General features: G+C 43.9%; 1 protein-coding gene across 1 annotated transcript; it reads left to right on the forward strand.

Moving 5' to 3' along the window:
- The first annotated feature begins 13,157 nt into the window (after positions 1-13,157).
- FUT4 (fucosyltransferase 4) lies at positions 13,158-15,907 on the forward strand. Its single transcript, XM_027563863.1, has one exon. The coding sequence runs from the start codon at positions 13,854-13,856 to the stop codon at positions 15,048-15,050; it is 1,197 nt and encodes a 398-aa protein (XP_027419664.1). The 5' UTR covers positions 13,158-13,853; the 3' UTR covers positions 15,051-15,907.
- The last annotated feature ends 4,866 nt before the right edge of the window (positions 15,908-20,773 follow it).

A 20,773-nucleotide genomic window follows, 5' to 3' on the forward strand; every position in this document is an offset into this window, starting at 1 on the left:
GGCAAATGGCAACAACAGAAACAAAACCCAGTTTCACTAAATACCAACTAAGATTGCAAAGGCATTAATTCTTATTTACAAAGGTAGTAACTGAAAAGAAAGAATCATCTATTATCTTACCTTTTCTGAACAATTTGGTAATTTAGGTACCTAAGAGCCCTAGTAGATTAAGGGAAATCCTCTTTACAGAATTTCAGTTAATAAATGTGGAAAGAATGAGAGATTAATGAAACCATCATTTTATAATCCACAAAGCGTTGACTGACTGTGCTCATCAGTGGATGAAACCATTAGACGAGTGTTGATGGGAGGTTCCTCATTGGGAGGGAAGGCTGGGCACCACCAGAATCTGTAGTTTATCTTCAAATGACACAAGGGCGACAATGGAACACTGAGTGCCACCTGGTGTCAAGTTACCAGGTGGCTTGATTAGATTCATGTAATCCCTTTTGAGTAAGTAGATTTTGTAGGTGGCACAGTCATGAAGGAATGAAATGATATGATAAATGAGATTTACTTGAAAACATAAAAAGAAATAAAGGGAAAGTGGTTAAGTGGAGCATATGTGGGTAATCAATAATTGCTGAATCTTGATGAAGGGAACGGAGGGGCTCATCACCCTTTTCTTCCTATGTTTGTATGTGTTTATAGTTTTTCATAATAAGTTGTTTTACAGTAGACATAAGGAAGCATTTGTTTATGGAAATAATAGACTGAGAAAGTTTCTTCCTTGGTCATCTGTTTAAAATAAAAAGGAAAACAAGAGTCAGACACCTCTTCAGAACTGTTCAGCTCACAAAGGTGTTCATTTCTCTGAAAACTGCCATCCCCACTCCCTTCCCCAGCCCACCCACTGACCACCACACATTTGGACCCTATGCCAGACCATAGCTAATTTCACTAGGTGAACACCACACCCAAGATAGTCCAGTCAGATTCTTGCTGCCAAAGACTTAAAATTGAAAATCAAAGTTGCTTGTCAGACACTACTGTTGGAGAATCATGGAGCTATGGAGGATTATGTTCTGCCCAGCGAACAGGAGAAACAGAGAGCTGATGGGGGTGGTGGGGTGGAGGGAAAGAAGCAGATGTAGAATTCTGACAGCGTTCTCTGTCCCACAGTCCTCCTTTTGGACTTTGAAACCCTTCTCACAAGAGAGTAACTTTTGTTCAAGCGAGCCCCCTGTCACAGATTCGCTTTGGGTGCAGAACACCAAGGCCTTAGCTACCCATGAGTGTCAGGTGAGAGTGTCCCTCAGTGGAGGGGCCTTTGGCCTCACAGATGGCTTAAATCTTTGATCATTTAAGGAAGTTTCTGCTGAGTGACTCTATAACTTAATTACACTAGCTTTCTTGCTATCTTTAATAAAACTCTTCAACTCTTAAAAAAATTAAAAAAAAAGAGGGTCACTATGAGACTCAACAGGTAGAACTGGACATGGAACAACAGACTGGTTCCAAATAGGAAAAGGAGTATGTCAAGGCTGTATATTGTCACTCTGCTTATTTAACTTATATGCAGAGAACATCATGAGAAACGCTGGGCTGGAGGAAACACAATCTGGAATCAAGATTGTTGGGAGAAATATCAATAACCTCAGTTATATGTAGATGACACCACCCTTATGGCAGAAAGTTAAGAGGAACTCAAAAGCCTCTTGATGAAAGTGAAAGTAGAGAGTGGAAAGGTTGGCTTAAAGCTCAACATTCAGAAAACAAAGATCATGGAATCCAGTCCCATCACTTCATAGGAAATAGATGGGGAAACAGTGGAAAGTGTCAGACTTTATTTTGGGGGGCTCCAAAATCACTGCAGATGGTGACTGCAGCCATGAAATTAAAAGATGCTTACTCCTTGGAAGGAAAGTTATGACCAACCTAGATAGCATATTCAAAAGCAGAGACATTACTTTGCCAACAAAGGTCCGTCTAGTCAAGGCTATGGTTTTTCCTGTGGTCATGTATGGATGTGAGAGTTGGACTGTGAAGAAAGCTGAGAGCCAAAGAATTGATGCTTTTGAACTGTGGTGTTGGAGAAGACTGTTGAGAGTCCCTTGGACTGCAAGGAGATCCAACCAGTCCATTCTGAAGGAGATCAGCCCTGGGATTTCTTTGGAAGGAATGATACTAAAGCTGAAACTCCAGTACTTTGGCCACCTCATGTGAAGAGTTGACTCATTGGAAAAGACTCTGATGCTGGGAGGGATTGGGGGCAAGAGGAGAAGGGGACTACAGAGGATGAGATGGCTGGATAGCATCGCTGACTCGATGGACATGAGTCTGGGTGAACTCCGGGAGTTGGTTATGGACAGGGAGGCCTGGCGTGCTGCAATTCATGGGGTCGCAGAGTCGGACACGACTGAGCGACTGAACTGAACTGAACTGATGAGACCTACTTCTTACATAATAGTAAATTTTGTCCCCTACCCTTTTCTTTTTTGTCAAAAGCTGCCTCTGGCAGGCCACTGTAATTGCAACCAAAAGAATCCTTTGTAGTACTGTTAGGGGAAGCACACTGATTGAAATCGCCCACCCTGGCCAGGCACCATAGTAACTATTTGCATTAGTTGTTTTATGACAGGAGATCCTGATAAGGAATACGGAACTAATAAGCCACCACCAACCAGAAGAGTTCGGGAAAGGTCGAAAGGAGACATGGCAAGTCTGTCCACTTCCCAGAATCCCTCTCACTAGCATCCATCTTGGCTGAGCGATGCGTGCGCCACCAGGAAAGACTCTGAATTAGAATAATTGGCCAAAGACCACCCAGAAACTAATCCCCTCACCACAAAACCCGAGACTGCGAGCCACGTGGCAGAGCAGTTCTCCTGGGTTCCCTTACCCTGCTGCTCTCCACCGGGGTGCCCTTTTCCAATAAAATCTCTTGCTTTGTCAGCACATGTGTCTCCTCAGACAATTCATTTCTGAGTGTTAGACAAGAGCCCAGTTTCGGGCCCTGGAAGGGGTCCCCCTTCTTGCAACAGTACAACTGCCTTTAGTTTTATCTGTCTTAATTATAGTGCTTCCTTGGAGCACACCTATGGGCTAAATAGCTTCCTTCTAGTTTTATTTCCACATCTCTATAACTAAAGGAGTGAGAGTAGAAACTTTGGGTGGAGAGACCCACTGTCTACACCCCGCCCCTCACAAATCCTAGCTTCCCTTTAACCTGAAAAATTTATGTGACAGTATGAAAAAATCTTGCTTAACTAATTATAATTGTATATGAAAGAGTTGCAGAGATAGGTGTCTAAAAAAACTTTCCACTCTGATGGTGACACTTGATTAATTCAAAATGACAAAGGACAAAGTGACAAGGCGATCAAGGAAATGTTGCTTCAAGAGGCAAATGGGCAGGGTTACTAAAAGCCTAACACATCACAGCTTTTTTTTTTTTTTTAAAGTTCTGTCTTACAACCTCCAGGTGTGAGGGCAAGCGGACTCCAACGGAGAGGCCTCAGTGGGTTTTGAAAGTGAAAGTGAAAGCCGACTCTTTGCGACCCGGTTGGACTATGACCCTCTCCAGGCAAGAATACTGGAGTGGGTTGCCATTTCCTTCTCCAGGGGATCTGCCCGACCCAGGGATCGAACCCAGGTCTCCTGCATTGCAGACAGACGCTTTAACCTCTGAGCCACCAAGGAAGCCCAATGCGTTTTGGCTCCCTCTTTTTATAAGTTTTTGTCTCCTCCCCAGTGAGCCTGCCCTATGCAAATTAGGGCTAGCCAGGGAAGAGGCGCGTTTTTTCACCTCACATCACAGCTTTTAAAGTCTACTTTTGGATTCTTCAAGTCTGAAATTTCTCTAAAGCTACAATTCACAGTATGGGTTGAATGTGACAGTTAGCATGTCCCACAGGGGTAGAAATGTTCGTTTGTTTGTTTGTTCAGATATACCTCACGCCTGGCACACACTTGACATCCAATAAGTGTTACTACATGAAGTTATAGCTTTTGCAAATTTTTAAACCCAAACAAGTTCTGACCCTAATGTAGCCCTGCAAATATGGAGTTGGCCAAAAAGTTGTTTGGTTTTAAATCAACCCAATATCAATACAGAATGATTCTCAGTGCCATATGGCTTGGAAAACACTTTAGGAATAGCTCTGCAAGCTGATAATGTCAAAATATATCAAAATAGAGAAAAATCACAGCATTTTATATTTTAAAGGAACACAGGCAATCCTGAGGTCATCATACCAAAATCTAACAACAATCCCTAAAGTTCTTTCTCAAACTGTGGACAGGGAAATGGGTCCTTGAGAGCCTGGAGGGAACCCAAGAGGCAAAGCAGCTTTGCAGTGATGAAAAGCGGGCTCTATAAATGGTGGTCGGACAGCATCTCCAGTCTTCAATCACATCGAATTTCTCTTCTCTGACTTTAAGAGGAGCTTCACTCCTCCTACTGTCTTAGATGCTCCTGGAAATTGCCTTTGAACAGTGACTCATGCAAAGAAGTTTCCGGGTTTTTTTTTTGTGTGTGCAGCGTTGTGTGGTGCTGCGAGGCCAGAAGTAGTTCCGGCAATGCAATCAGACAGTTGGCGCAGTGTTTAGTCACCTGTAGATTCTCTTCCTCCTGAGATCAAATGTTTGTTGAATCCGGTTAAACATTGTTATGGCTTCCCAGGTGCAGTTGTAAAGAATCCGCCTGCCAATACAGGAGACTCAACAGATGCAGGTTTGGTCCCTGGGTCTGGAAGATCCCTTGGAGTAGGAAATAGCAACCCACTCCTGTATTCTTGCCTAGAAAATTCCATGGACAAAGGAGCCTCACAGTCTCTAGTCCGTGGGGTCACAAAGATTATACACGACTGAGCATACAGAAATATTGCTAAGGGTAAATTCAGACCCAAAGGTTCTTTTTGGAGTGATTGAAAATAATATAACGAGCATTTTTATTGTGATTTCACCACAGTGAATCGTGCAAGATTTCTGGACTGTGGTTTACCCCACTCCAGTACTCTCGCCTGGAGAATCCCATGGACAGAGGAGCCTGGTAGGCTACAGTCCATGGGGTCACGAAGAGTCGGACACAACTTCACTTTCACTTTCAAGCTGGTCATAAAAAATGTTCTCTTGGTATCTCTAATTTTCTTGAAGAGATCTCTAGTCTTTACCATTCTATTGTTTTCTTCTATCTCTTTGCATTGATTGCTGAGGAAGGCTATCTTATCTCTCCTTGTTATACTTTGGAACTCTGCATTCAAACGGGTATATCTTTCCTTTTCTCCTTTGCTTTTTGCTTTCCTTCTTTTCACAGCTATTTGTAAGCTATTTGTGATGTTCTCAGAGACTCATTTTGCTTTTTTGCATTTCTTTTTCTTGGGGATGGTCTTGATTCCTGTCTCCTGTACAATGTCATGAACCTCCGTCCGTAGTTCATCAGGCACTCTGTCTATTAGATCTAGTCCCTTAAAACTATTTCTCACTTCCACTGTGTAGTCATAAGGGATTTTATTTAGGTCATACCTGACAGAAATGGTAGGGACTTAACAGAAGCAGAAGATATTAAGAAGAGGTGGCAAGAATACACAGAAGAACTCTACAAAAAAGATCTTCATGACCCAGATAATCACAATGGTGTGATCACTCATCTAGAGCCAGACATCCTGGAATGTGAAGTCAAGTGGGCCTTAGAAAGCATCACTACAAACATAGCTAGTGGAGGTGATGGAATTCCAGTTGAGCTATTTCAAATCCTAAAAGATGATGCTGTGAAAGTGCTGCACTCAATATGCCAGCAAATGTGGGAAACTCAGCAGTGGCCACAGGACTGGAAAAGGTCAGCTTTCATTCCAATCCCAAAGAAAGGTAATACCAAAGAATGTTCAAACTACCACACAATTTCACTCATCTCCCATGCTAGTAAAGTACTGCTCAAAATTCTCCAAGCCAGGCTTCAGCAATACGTGAATTGCGAACTTCCAGATGTTCAAGCTGGTTTTAGAAAAGGCAGAGAAACCAGAGATCAAATTGCCAACATCCTCTGGATCATGGAAAAAGCAAGAGAGTTCCAGAAAAACATCTATTTCTGCTTTATTGACTATGCCAAAGCCTTTGACTATGTGGATCACAATAAACTGTGGAAAATTCTGAAAGAGATGGGAATACCAGACCACCTGACCTGCCTCTTGAGCAATCTGTATGCAGGTCAGGAAGCAACAGTTAGAACTGGACATGGAACAACAGACTGGTTCCAAATAGGAAAAGGAGTACATCAAGACTGTATATTGTTACCCTGCTTATTTAACTTATATGCAGAGTACATCATGAGAAACGCTGGGCTGGAGGAAGCACAAGCTGGAATCAAGATTGCCAGGAGAAATATCAATAATCTCAGATATGCAGATGACACCACCCTTATGGCAGAAAGTGAAGAGAAACTAAAAAGCCTCTTGATGAAAGTTAAAGAGGAGAGTGAAAAAGTTGGCTTAAAGCTCAATATTCAGAAAATGAAGATCATGGCATCTGGTCCCATCACTTCATGGGAAATAGATGGGGAAACTGTGGCTCACTTTCTTTTGGGGGGCTCCAAAATCACTGCAGATGGTGATTGCAGCCATGAAATTAAAAGACGCTTACTCCTTGGGAGGAAAGTTATGACCAACTTAGACAGCATATTAAAAAGCAAAGACATTACTTTGCCAACAAAGGTTCATCTAGTCAAGGCTATGGTTTTTCCTGTGGTCATGTATGGATGTGAGAGTTAGACTGTGAAGAAGGCTGAGCGCCAAAGAATTGATGCTTTTGAACTGTGGTGTTGGAGAAGACTCTTGAGAGTCCCTTGGACTGCAAGGAGATCCAACCAGTCCATTCTGAAGGAGATCAGTCCTGGGTGTTCATTGGAAGGTCTGATGTTGAAGCTGAAACTCCAATACTTTGGCCACCTGATACGAAGAGTTGACTCATTTGAAAAGACCCTGATGCTGGAAAAGATTGAGGGCAGGAGGAGAAGGGCACGACAGAGAATGAGATGGTTGAATGGCATCACCAACTTGATGGACATGGGTTTGGGTGGACTCCGGGAGTTGGTGATGGACAGGGAGGCCTGGCGTGCTGTGATTCATGGGATCACAAAGAGCTGGACACGACTGAGTGACTGAACTGAACTGAAACTGAAGCTGGTCATGGAACTATAAAATGTGGCTGCCCCACTTCTTTGGCAATAATTCTCCCTTGCCATGCATGAGCAACATGGATTTACCCTTCCATTCCGATATACTTTCAAAATCATTCATATGTCACTAGTTTTGTTGACTTTAATCCAGCAAGTATTTCCTAATATTTCAAGTTCCTCAGACTCCTTTTAGAAGAAGAATCACAGGAATAAGCGTGATGGAATCTGATCTGACTACTTTTGTGTTCTCAGTGGTTGCTCGAGGGAAATTTGCTGGTCGAGGCGGACTTCCCTGATTTCTATGGAAAATGCATCTCCTCTCCATTTTCTGTAGTGAGGTGTGCCCTGGGTCTGTGTGAGAAGTGGGGTCAGGACAGGGGAAAGGTGAGGGGATTCACCATCCCTTCCTCCAACTGTAAAGAGTTGGGCTGCCTTCCTGAGTTCAGGTCTTGTCTTGAGTTAGGGTCCGATTGCCTTGAGTATGGCCACACATAAGCTCTGATGTGGAGCCGGTACCATAGTAAACCCAGATCAGACCTGTTTGCGATCCTGAGACCGTACAGGATTTGTGCTAACTCATTTGACCAAGGACCCAAGTAGACTTCAGGTGAGCTATGAAGATCGTGCTGGTGAACATGAAGAGGACTTGGGGAAGCCAGTATGATACTCCACGTGTTTACCCTACATTTGTGCTATATTATTTACCTTAGTCATTATTTTTCAGTCCAGTCTTTTCCATACTCTTCATGAATGAACAAAGTGAACTGTTTCATAAGTGCTTCATGAAATGTAAAATTAAAAGTGGGCATTTCCCTGGTGATCCAGTGATTAAGATTCTGTACTTCCACCTCAGGGGGTGTGGGTTCAATCCCTGGTCAGGGAACTAAGATCCCACATACTGAGTGATGCGGACAAAAAAAAAAATTATAAGTGTTTTTCACTCATTCACTCATCTATTCGCTTATGTAACAAATATTTATTATACACCTTACATGTGCCAGGCACTACACTATGTGATAGTAACATGTTCATTGCAATGTCAATGTAATTTTCTATTTCTTTTTTTGGGAGGTAAGAAGTGGGTTTATGTAGAGAGAAACACATTCCACAGACAGATTGTGGGTCACCTCAGAAGGCCAAAATAATTTTCTTTCATGTAAGTCTTGTATTCCATAACTTGTACACGTGATTGCAAATACACTCTAAGAAAGAGTAGTTTAACAAGGAGAATGCAGATGTAAGCCCTACAAACATTGTGAATATGATACAAATATTTCTGACTGTAAACCAGAATTTCACAATGTACCTTTTCCTGAACATCCAAAATTCTTGCATTACCTGTTCAGTCAAGTAAGAATATAGAAAGGACTTGAGTGCATAAGAGTTAAAATCCTAAAGTAAGTGTAATACATTCTCATATTGACTATTCATGACAATCTTTTAGGGGCAGTAAAATTTTGCACTGGGATAAAGACAAACAACCTTAAAAGTTGGTGCTAGTTTTATTTTTCTATCAAGGGTTTAATAGGGCAATGAACAATAACTTGTGGATTGTTATGGAACTTACACAGTCCTTAACAGTTATTAACTAAGTAACTCCATAATCGTCAGCCCAATTATGCACAGGAAAAAAATAGTATCTGAGAAAAGAAATAATCACCTTTCTGCATACGAGTTAGCTTTTGCAGTTATATCTGCTCACTGGTTGCTCCCCATTTCCTAATAAGTATGTCATCCTGGGAGGAACTTTGCCCTTTTCTGTCTTCAATGGAAAAAAAAAAATTGAAGTATACTTAGCAGGTCAATGTTCAGTTGCAGAAATCTCAGATCTAATAAAAAATAGCAACCCATTTGAGGACAGTCTGGTTCTCATGGACCCAGGCTGACCGTGAATTTGGTGCTGGTGGGCAGACCCAGGGCAGTCACAACACATTCTGAGGCATCTCTGGAAAATAGCATCTGTCTCTGGGAAGGAGCAGTGTGTGTGTGTGCTCAGTTACTTAGTTACATCTGACTCTTTATGACTATAGCCTGTCAGGCTCCTCTGTTCATCGAATTTTCCAGGCAAGAATACAGGAGTGTGTTGCCATTTCCTATTCCATGGGATCTTCCCCACCCAGGGATGGAACTCATGTTTCTTGCATCTCCTCCTTTGGCAGGCAGATTCTTTACCACTGCACCACTTGGTAAGTCCTGAGGAGCAGCAGGACAGGCTTAAAATGAACTCTTTCCATGGAGAAGAACAAAGCATGAGTTGAATTTTTAGGAACCACAGTTGGCCTGGTTCTTGCCCCCAGAGAATCCAGTCTCTATATCAAATTTTGGAACTGAATACACCATCCTCGGTCCCATTGTGCATGGATCCCTCAACCATCTTGATAAAGTGAGCCTTGAATTTTGGAGCTCTCCTCTAGTTTGTACAAACCTTTAGTCAAAATTCCTTATTGATACCTGACATTGTCATCATGCTTATGACTGAAATCCAGTTCTTCTTGTGTAATATTTTGTGGAAACTAGGAGGTCTTTAAATACATACAAAAGAAGCATTTGCTTATTGTTACAAAGTCAAAAAGAATCATAGAATATTTAAAGTTCTAAAGTGATTTAGAATTTAGAATTGCATAAGGCTGGTAGACACATGATTTTGGTCTCTGCCACTGTCCCTTCTCTCTTCTTCAGGTAAGAGCACTTCACTTTTTCCTTTGGGGAATTACTTTCCCCCCATTGTTAGTCCACAGTCTTTATATGAGATTGATTCTACCCCCTAGACCCAGAAGAAGGTCTAAAGGGAGTCCTCATGCCCTCACCACAGTGATTCTTCAAGCATAAGTGCCTAGTCCAGGTTGTGCCAGTGAGACCCAGCCTAATTTGATGGAGTTTCTGATGACTGTCCCCAGGGTCCTGATTAATATATGTATAGCATTTACCACTGAAAGCCTAAGGAACTTCTTAAAGTCACAACAAGTCATTCGAATAGCCAGCTTCTCCTGATACTTGCCCACTTTCTAGTTGGGGATCAGTGATATTAACAGAGCATTTTAATAATACAATTAGAGCATTTATTCATTCAACAAGTATTCATTGAGATGATGAATACAACTAGATGCCTGGTTCTGTGCTAGGGATAGAGGTTGACAGAAACAGCCATGATCACTGCCCAATCATGTTCTGAAAGATGTATATAGAGGCACACAGGAGGGGCATGTGACCTACCCCAGATGTATTCATATGGACGTCCAGGAGGGCTTCCTGGAAAAAGAGACTGGCCTGCTACACATCTCTGAATTGATTCTCCTTTAAGTTTAATTTAATCTCATTCTCACAGCTACTATCTTAGTCCAGGCTCTCTTGTTTCACATCTGAATTATAGCAAGAGTTTTCTAACTGGACTAGATACTTCTACTCTTATCCTGGTCCCTAATATCCAACTTCCCTGGTGGCTCAGATGGAAAAGAATCTGCCTGCAATGCGGGAGACCTGGGTTCAATCCTTGGGTTGGGAAGATCCCCTGGAGAAGGGCATGGCAACCCACTCCAGTGTTCTTGTCTGGAGAATCCCCATGGACAGAGGAGCCTGGGGGGCTACAGTCCAAACGGTCAGACACGACTGAGAAACTAAGCACAATACCCAGTTCATTCTTCACTGATGACAGAATGATTTGTTTCTTAGCAACATTTTATTGACATACTATACATACATAAAATTACATATGTAAGCATACAGTCTGATGAATTTCTTCAAGCAAATACACCCATTAACCAGTGCCCACATCAATAAACATGGCCAGCATGCCAGAAGCCCATCTCATGTGTATACACATCTCCTTTCACAAGTGAGCTTTTAAAAATACTAATCTTGATGGACATGTACACACAGCTATATGTAAAATGGATAACTAACAAGGTCCTATTGTATAGCACATGGAACTCTGCTCAATGTTATGTGGCAGCCTGGATGAGAAGGGAGTTTCGGGGAGAATGGATACATGTATATGTATGGTTGAGTCCCTTGCTGTTCACCTGAAACTATCACAGCATTGTTAATTGGTTATGTTGTTGTTGTTTTTCAGTTGCTAAATCATGTCCAACTCTGTGACCCCATGGACTGTAGTCCAACAGGCTTCTCTGTCCACAGGGATTTTCCAGGCAAGAATACTGGAGTGGGTTGCCATTTCCACTTGCTCCTTGGAAAAAAAGCAATGACAAACCTAGACAGCGTATTTTAAAAACCTAAACATCACTTTGCCTACAAAGGTTCATCTAGTCAAAGCTATGATTTTTCCAGTAGTCATGTCTAGATGTGAGAGTTGGACCATAAAGAAGACTGAGCTCTGAAGAACTGATGCTTTCAAACTGTTATGCTGGAGAGACTCTTGAGAATCCCTTGGACAGCAAGCTTAAACCAGTCAGTCTAAAGGAAATCAACTCTGAATATTCACTGAAAGGACTGATGCTGAAGCTGAAGCTTCATTGCTTTGGTCACTTGATGCAAAGAGCTGACTCACTGGAAAAGACCCTGATGCTATGAAAAGATTGAGGGCAGGAGGAAAAGGGGGCGACAGACGATGAGATGGTTGGATGGTATCACCAACCCAACAGACATGAGTTTGAGCAAATTCAGGGAGATAGTGAAGGACAGGGAAGCCTGGTGTGCTGCAAGTCCATGGGGTTGCAAAGAGTCAGACGTGACTGAGCAACTGAACAACAACAAGGGAAAACTGAATAAATAAGCAAGCAGATTAACATTTACCAAATGCCAAACACAGTGTTAGGCTCTGTCTATGATGTCTCATTTTACTGAAGTGGGGGAGAGAGGATGGGCATAAAGGTATAGATTTCCGAATCGTTATAAAAAGAAAACCCAACATGTGCTTTCCTTCCTTTGATTGAAAGGAAGTTATTCATTCATTTATAGTTTTTTCTTTCTAATTAAAAATAAACTGAAGAATCACTGAGATATCTTATTTCGAAGCCCATTTGCTTAACTATTAATATCTTGAAAAGTGATTCTATGGAAAGAAAAACATTATAAAAAGTTTTGGTGTAGGAGAAAGTATCACTAGGTTGATGGGTATAGCCAGAGCACCTAACACTGTTCTTTCAGCTTCCAAGCTGTCAGTGTAGCCAGGCAGGAAGTGCCACCTGAAACCATTTTTATGGAAGCTTTTACAATCTGTACTTGGTTTACAATGAAAAAGTTCTTCACAATAAATCCATACGGCATAACATCAAAAACACCTGTCAGGTTGGCCCCTTCCCAGCAAGTCTATTTCTTCCCTAACATCTTGTAACTTACCTGGCAGTGGGCTGGGACACCACCCACGCACCGCTGGGCTCTAAAAATTCTCTCAAAACAGCCTGCTCTTCTCAGGTCAGCAGCCCACCCATGCCCTATTTAGAAATTTGCTGAAGAAAAGTTTAGTTACATAAATGAAGGTCAAAATCCAGAAATTCAAAATCAAGCCATAGGGAAAAAACTCCTTAAGTCACTGTGGAGGTAGATGCCTCGGTTGCTTCGTTGATCAACCAGAAGGTACCACTGTGATACTTATCCTTTATATCCTAAACTTGGATGCTATGATATTTATCTTAGTCATCATTTTATAGTCCTGTGTTTTGAATGATCTTCCTATTCCTAAGTGCAGATAAGCCGTTTCTTAAGTGCTTAGAATAAAAAATTAAAAAAAAAAAGGTGGCGTTCATTCATCCATCTCATTGAATAGGCAGGGATTTCCCTGAGGACAATGGCCACAAGGGCCACATTTTTACGTTTGGTTTATGAGTTCTCCTAGCCCTGGTACAAAGAAAGTTTTGAGCCAGCAGGCATAAGCGTTCATTCAGTGGCGGAGGGAAGAAACAGAACAATTCCATTGTTCAGAAACAATTCTCTCTCCACTGCTGGAGCATAGGCAAAGCGAAGGTCTTTTTGACAGCAGGCTTTCCTGGAAAACTTGGTTTCACAAAATGCACCACCTCTGTGGCCGCGCCGAGGAGGCCGAGTGCACGACCTGCGGGGGTCGGCGGCAGGTCACGAGGTCTAGGCTGCGCCTCCCTCCGCTCAGCACCTCGGCCTCGCGGGCTCCCTCCCTCCCGCAGGCGTAACCGACCCTGGACAGCAAAAGAGGAAGGAAGCGGTTCCCCGGTCCCACCCCCGGGCCGCCTTTCTCCGGTGCCCGCCTCCTCTCGCGCCGCCACCGAGGCTTCGGGAGGGTCTCACGCCGCCTGCCAGCGCCAGGGGGTGAGCCCGGCCCTCACCCTGGAAGGCAAGCGTCTGGGCCGCCGCGATTGAGGGCTGGGGCGTAGCTGGGAGGGAATATTTCGGGCCGAGACGTGGGGTGTGCGGAGAGAAGCATCCGGAGCCGCGGGGTGGGCCGCGGAGGGGAAATCCAGGAACCCTGGAGGGGCGCAGGAGCGGACGGAGGTGCCGCAGGAGGCGCCCGGGGCCTGGCCGGGCCGGTCGGGCCGGCGACGCGGTGGAGGGGAGGGACCCAGCGGCGCCAGGTTGGGTCGTCGGGTCCGCCCTCCTCACCCTGGAACCTCGCCGGGAGGGGAGCGGCGGGGAGGAGAGCAGGACCCGCGCGTCCTCAGATCCCGGGACCGCCCTCTCGCGCTCCAGGGCGGGGGGCAAGCGCCTAAGAAGGCTGGAGCCGCTGCAGCAGCATGAGAGCGGGCGCCGGCGCTCCACGCTCGCGGCCGCGCGGCGGGCGGCGGCGGCGGCGGCGGCTCTGCCCGCGCTCGCCATGCGCGCGCGCTGGGGCCGGCGGGGCGCCCGGCGCGGAGGTCCGGGGCTGCCCGGCACCCACTTGGCGCTGCTGGCCGCCAGCCTGCTGTCCACCGCCGTGGCCATCTACGTTTGCTGGAAGCAGCTGCCGCCTCTGCCCTGGGCGTCCCCCAGCCCGCCGCGGCCGGTGAACGTGCTGCTGTGGTGGGAGCCCTTCAGGGGCCGACACAACCCCCGCAGGCCGCCCCCCGACTGCCAGCGGCGCTTCAACATCAGCGGCTGCGTCCTGCACACGGATCGCGCGGCCTACGAGGAGGCCCAGGCGGTGCTCTTCCACCACCGAGACCTGGTGAAGGGACCCCCGGACTGGCCCCCGCCCTGGGGCGTCCAGATGCCCCCGGTGGAGGAGCGGGAAGGGCTGGTGATGGACGACGAGGGGCAAGAGGCTGAGGCCGAAACCTCGGCCGCCCTGGGCCCCCGGCCCCCGGGCCAGCGCTGGGTGTGGATGAACTTCGAGTCGCCCTCCCACTCCCCAGGGTTGCAGGGCCTGTCAGGTAACATCTTCAACTGGACGCTCTCCTACAGGGCCGACTCGGACATCTTCGTGCCTTACGGCTACCTCTACCCCAGGACCCATCCCAGCGAGCAGCCGCCGGGGCTGGTCCCACCGCTGGCCCGGAAGCAGGGGCTGGTGGCCTGGGTGGTGAGCAACTGGGATGAGCGCCAGGCGCGCGTGCGCTACTACCGCCAGCTGAGTCAATACGTGACCGTGGACGTGTTCGGCAAGGGCGGGCCCGGGCAGCCGCTGCCCGACGCAGAGCTCGTGCACACGGTGGCTCGCTACAAGTTCTACCTGGCCTTCGAGAACTCGCAGCACCTGGATTATATCACCGAGAAGCTGTGGCGCAACGCCTTCCTGGCCGGGGCCGTGCCGGTCGTGCTGGGCCCCAACCGTACCAATTACGAGCGCTTCGTGCCCTCCAATGCCTTCATCCACGTGGACGACTTCCCTTCTGCCTCCTCCCTGGCCGCCCACCTGCAGTTCCTGGACCGCAACCCGACTGTCTATCGCGGCTACTTCAGGTGGCGCCGGAGCCATGCCGTGCATGTCACCTCCTTCTGGGATGAGCCCTGGTGCCTGGCCTGCCAGGCTGTGCAGAAGGCTGGGAACCAACGCAAGAGCGTCCCCAACTTGGCTGGCTGGTTTCAACAGTGAGGTCATTGTCCCCCTGGGTGTGACCCTGGAAGCCATGTCTGGATGCTCTGCGGTGCCTCTCCTTGACGGCCAAGTCGTGGGACTGCATTTCCTAAATACCCGTTTTTAATCTATGGGAACAAATTGATTTACCAATTAATGTCATTCAACACAAAGACTGGGTGGGAAGTATCCTGGGTGCTCATGGCTTTTGCATAACTCGCGGTTGTCCGAGGGCATCCGAGCTCAGGGATGAAGAAGGGGACGTTTCCTCCTCATTTTAAGGTGAGGAAACAGCTTACCTACAAGAAACCATGGTCTGTGGCTCTGAATTTCCTCATCAGCCACAGGCTATATTTGTGACCTGTGCTGAGTCCAAATTTCACAGACTCCTCCAGTCACATGTCCCTGGGCCAAATGCTGCAAAACCCTGGTTTTAGAAAGAGCCTTGTTGCAGGATAGTGAAGGGACTGTGGCCACCAGGGTCTTACTCTTTGTACCTGGATTCCTCAAAGCCTCATCACCTAAGAAAGGTGAGGAGGGTGATCCAAGACTCCATTGACTTCAGTAACAACTACTGTTGTTTGTTCCCCTGCTTTATGAATGGAAACAAGATGCTGGATTGTCCTTGGAGAAGAGGGAGAGTGAATATTTGGTGTACCTCGCTTTATACAAATGTATTCCTGAAAGGCCGCTTTTTAATCAAATCCACTGTTATAAGAGAGCGCAGTGTTTATGGAACCCTGTGGAGAATCCCTTTACAATGTGAATAATCATCTCCTGATTTCTTCTGTATCCGTTTTTCTATAACCTGGGTTTTTAAAAAAGCATAATTATAGATGTGAAAATAAAGCAGAAGCAACCTTCTTCTCCCTTCATCCCAGAAATCCAGCCTGTGTTTACATAGAAAAGGAAGCCATACTGTCATTTTCCACAGAATTATTTATTTTTGTGTCTTTACGGGAGCTGAAATTTAAACCCAGAAAGTCAGTCCTCCAGGGGTGCTGGCATTACCCCTCTGCAGAACAGAGAGTGAGATTGCACTGTATTATGGAATCATGCAAAAGGAAAAAAGTCTGGTGGCTGTTAATGGCAGTTTTTGACTCTTGTCAGTTTGAAGTTAAATGGTTGCTAGGGAATAGAACTAAATCTGTGCCTGCAGTAAAACTTTATCTTTTGTTACAAAAATCTGCAATTCTGCCTGGGGCCACCGGATTTCTGGTCTGCCCAGTAGTACGTTCGTGGACGTGCTTAGTTGCTCCGTCATGTCTGACTCTTTGTGACCCTATGGACTGTAGCCTGCCAGGCTTTTCTGTCCATGGGATTCTCCAGGCAAGAATACTGGAGTGGGTTGCTATTCCCTTCTCCAGGGGATCTTTCTGACCCAGGAATCAAACCCAGGTCTCCTGCATTGCAGGCAGATTCTTTACCATCCAGATACAAACATTTCTATGGCCCTTGAGACTGTGCTGTGGGACCAACTTTGAAACTATATTCATTGACTAAAAACTGTCGAATGAACAGCATGTTAGGTGTCACCATGTACCTGCACTGTGTGAGACCCTGAGTGTGAGAAAGACAAAAATATGTAAGACAAGGTCCCTATCATTAAGGCTGTTGAAATCTACTTTTGTCAGAAAGCAATTGGCAGAACTTATTTGTTAAAGTAACATTCTTTTTTTTTAATTAACATTGTTGATTTACAATGTGATGTTAGTTTCAGGTATACACCCAAGTGATTGAGTTGTGTATATATATGTAATATATAATACGTATATTATCTATGCATGCTAAGTAGCTTCAGTCGTGTCCAGCTCTTTGTAACCCTATGGACTGTAGTCCTACAGGCTTCTCTGTCCATGGGTTTCTCCAGACAAGAATACTGGAGTGGGTAAACATTCTTTCTGACCCACAGATTGAACCCGAGTCTCTTATGTCTCCTGCATTGACAGGCCAGTTCTTTACCACTAAGGCCACCTGGGAAGCCCTACATTCTCTATAACATATATTATAGGTATATATATTCTTTTTCAGATTCTTCTCCATTATAGCTTATTACAAGATATTGAATATAGTTCTCTGTGATATACAGTAGGTCCTTGTTATCTGTTTTACATATAATAGTATGTATCTGTTAATCCCAAACTCCTAATTTGAAGAGGAAGAATAAATTAGTGACATTAATAATAAATTAATAATAATTATTATTAATGTATTAAATTAATAATAAATAATAAAGTGACATTAATAGTACCATAAATCAATTATTAGAAAGCCAGTTGATTTAAAGCCTAAAATAATGGGCTCTTTTTTTCCTCTTTGATTTATTATAATAAGCACCTTCAGTGACTAATTATTATGGATGAGGTCCAACATTAATTAGGTTTATACAGAATTCTGCTGTAAACAGTCATTTTGCATTTGATTAGTACAATGAGCTGATTCATGAAGTAACTTGTCTGTGAGCATTTGTTGCAGACTTGAAAAACTCACTAAAATCTAGGTGCTTCAGTTCTTCCTTTTCCTTAAAAAGAGAAATTGAAATCCCTGGATAAAATTTCTCATTGAAATATTATAGCATGGGCAGAACTACAGTATCAAAGTAGAGTCATTCAGTAAAGAAGGAAAAATTCTACTCTTTAAATAACTATTTATGACTTACTGGCCAATGATCTTGGGGTTATTGGAAATCTACATGGGACAGTTGGGAGATAGTTTGGATTTTGAAGGTACTCTGGCTTAGATTTGAATTCCAGCCATGTGACCTCAGGCAAATTGGTAATAACCCTGGGCCTCAGTTTTCTCATCTGTAAAATGGTGCAGGAATTGGCTTCATAGCAGCTTATGAGCTGTTCAGAGAATACATAAAAAGGTGTCTAACACGTAGTGGTGACTCAATTGGTGACAGAAAAATAGGGTTTTTTCCCCTTCTTGGAGTGATTTCAGGGTGCCTCCATATCCGCTTATATGGATTATGAAATTAAATCTCAAGATATGTTACAGAATATATCTGAAATAAAAAGCAAGTGACCTCGTATCATGTATTTCAAATGAATCCCTAAAGCTAGCCATACTTGCTATTCAAGATGCATCATTGCTGTTTAGATTGAGCTTGAATTTGCAGGGTAGGAAGAAGCACCTATGCTTTCTTTGAAAAAAATTTTGTTTTAAATTTGTTTTGTTATATTAAGTTTTTGTTAAGTTATATTAAGTATTATTTTACTACTACTCTCTTTAGTATTAAGTCTGTTTAAAACTAACCATGTATTTTTTTATTGCTAAGCATGAGGAAGGTATAATTGCAGTTTTATTCATGGGAAAATCCTAGGTAAGGAAAAAAATTTATTTTAAGGCTAATCTCATCAAATAGCAAGAGAAATGGGCAATTGTTCATTTTATGTAATTTCATTTTTCAAGTCATTCTAAGTTGAGCAGTTTAAAATTTCATATATGTTAGTACAAAAATACATAGAAATAGATCACATTCTAAAATGGCTTTCTTAAACTTTTCTTTCCAATTTATTACAAATTTAATTTACTAGTTTTAGTGCTTGATGACTTTAATTACCAGTGCACCTGGAATGATATTGACAACAGGAAGACAGTCTGACTCACCTTCAGTATTCACAGGTCTTTTCCAGTTTCCAAACCCTTCCTTAGCAGTTATTTAGAAGAGATAGGGTAGCTTCATGGAAGGAGCTCACAATCTGGAGTCCAAACCTGGGTATGTGGTTCTGCCACTGCCTCTGTGACCCTGATTAGGCAAGTTACTTAAATTAACTTCCTCCTTTATAGTGAGTGAATGACCCTTGCAAAACAAGGATTAAATGTGTTGACATTTGCCAAGGTGCTTTGAAATTGTAAAATCCTGTACAGTTTCAGTGTACTCTAAATTTTCAAAGCTCTAAAGCAGGTATCAGGATACATTTTTTCTGTAAAGAACCAGAGAGTAAATATTTCAGGTTTTACTGACAATACAATCTCTATTGCCTCTACTAATCTCTGCTGTTGGTGGTGCAAAGGCAGCCACTGCCTATCTGTAAACAAAGGCGTTGCCATAGTTTGTTAACTCTGCTGTAGACTTTCAGAGCTAGAGGAATTTGAGAAGCTTCCTGATGGAGTTTTCTTAGAAGGGATTTAAGAATTGGCATCTGAGAATCTTGGAGCTAGTTATTCCTAGATTACTACGCCAGCTTTGCAACATTTCCCAATTGTCTTATCGGGGGCAAATTATTTAAGCTTTCTGTGTTTTGATAGTCTCATCTCTAATTGAAGGTAATTATATATAATATATGAAGGTGTTGGGAGAATTAGACACTTAGAGTACTCAGGACAGTATGGGAAACATAGGAAGCACCTGAGAGATGTTAGCTGTGATGATCACCTGTCCATTTTACAGAGAAGGGAGTGGAAGTCCAGATGTAGTTAAGGACTTGTCTAAGATTACAGTAATAGTTGGGGCTTGCCTGGTGGCTCACATGGTAAAGAATCTGCCTGCAATGCAGGAGACCCGAGTTCGGGTGGAATGGAAAAGATCCCCTGGAGAAGGGCATGGCAACCCACTCCAGTATTCTTGCCTAGAGAATTCCATGGACAGAGGAGCCTGGCAGGCTAAAGTCCATGGTGTCACAGAGTTGAACACAACTGGAGCTACTAACACTTCCAGTTTTACTTCACAGTAATAGTGGCAGAACCAGACATGCTTGTGCAACAACCCCTTTGAGCCTTTGTCACTTGAACTGAAAAATGAGGGGGTTGGACAACATCATCTCTCACAACCTTCTAGTTCCATTGCCCTTACTCTACTAACTGACACCCTAGGGCTTAAAGAACGAATTTACCTCCCTAAGTGCCTTCCAGTCTGGAAATTATTTACTATGCAGCATCAGTAAATTGTCACACACACACACACACACAAAATGCAGGCACCAGAGAGGGCGACTCTGATGTGGCATTAATATAAAATAAATATATTTATATAGAATATGTAATTATAAATATTATACATTATATATGTGAACATATTGTTGTTCAGTCGCTAAGTCATGTCTGACTCTTTGCAACCCCTCGGACTGCAGCTCATCAAGCTCCCCTGTCTCCCACTATCTCCTGGAGTTTGTCAAATTCAATGTCTGTAGAGTCAATGATACTATCTAACTATCTCATCCTCCACCAGTCCCTTTTCCTTTTGCCTTCAGTCTTTCTCACCATCAGGGTCTTTTCCAGTGAGTCGATTCTTCGCATCAGGTGGCTAAAGTATTGGAGCTTCAGCTTCAGCACCAGTCATCCCAATGAGAATATTCAGGGTTGATTTCCTTTAGGATTGACTGGTTTGATCTTCTTGCTGTCCAAAGGACTCAAGAATCTTCTCCAGGAGTACAATTCAAAAGCATCGATTCTTCAGTGCTCAGCCTTCTTTATAGTCCAACTCTCACATCTGTATATGACTGCTGGAACCATAGCTTTGACTATATGGACCTTTGTCAGCAAAGTGATGTCTCTGCTTTTTAATATGCTGTCTAGGTTTTTCATGTCTTTCCTTCCAAGGAGCAAGTATCTTTTAATTTCATGGCTGCAGTCACTGTCCACAGTGATTTGGGAGACCAAGAAAATAAAATCTGTTACTGCATCCACTTCTTCCCCGTCTCCTTGCCATGAACTGATGGGACTGGATGCCATGACCTTAAGTTTTTTGATGTTGTGTGTATATACATGTATGATACATCACATGCCTTAAGTATCAG

The sequence above is a fragment of the Bos indicus x Bos taurus genome, chromosome 15 (assembly GCF_003369695.1).
Source record: "Bos indicus x Bos taurus breed Angus x Brahman F1 hybrid chromosome 15, Bos_hybrid_MaternalHap_v2.0, whole genome shotgun sequence".
Lineage (NCBI taxonomy): Eukaryota > Metazoa > Chordata > Mammalia > Artiodactyla > Bovidae > Bos > Bos indicus x Bos taurus.

Coding starts and splice junctions, on each gene's coding strand:
- FUT4 (XM_027563863.1), top strand. CDS start 13,854: ATGCGCGCGCGCTGGGGCCGGCGGGGCGCCCGGCGCGGAGGTCCGGGG.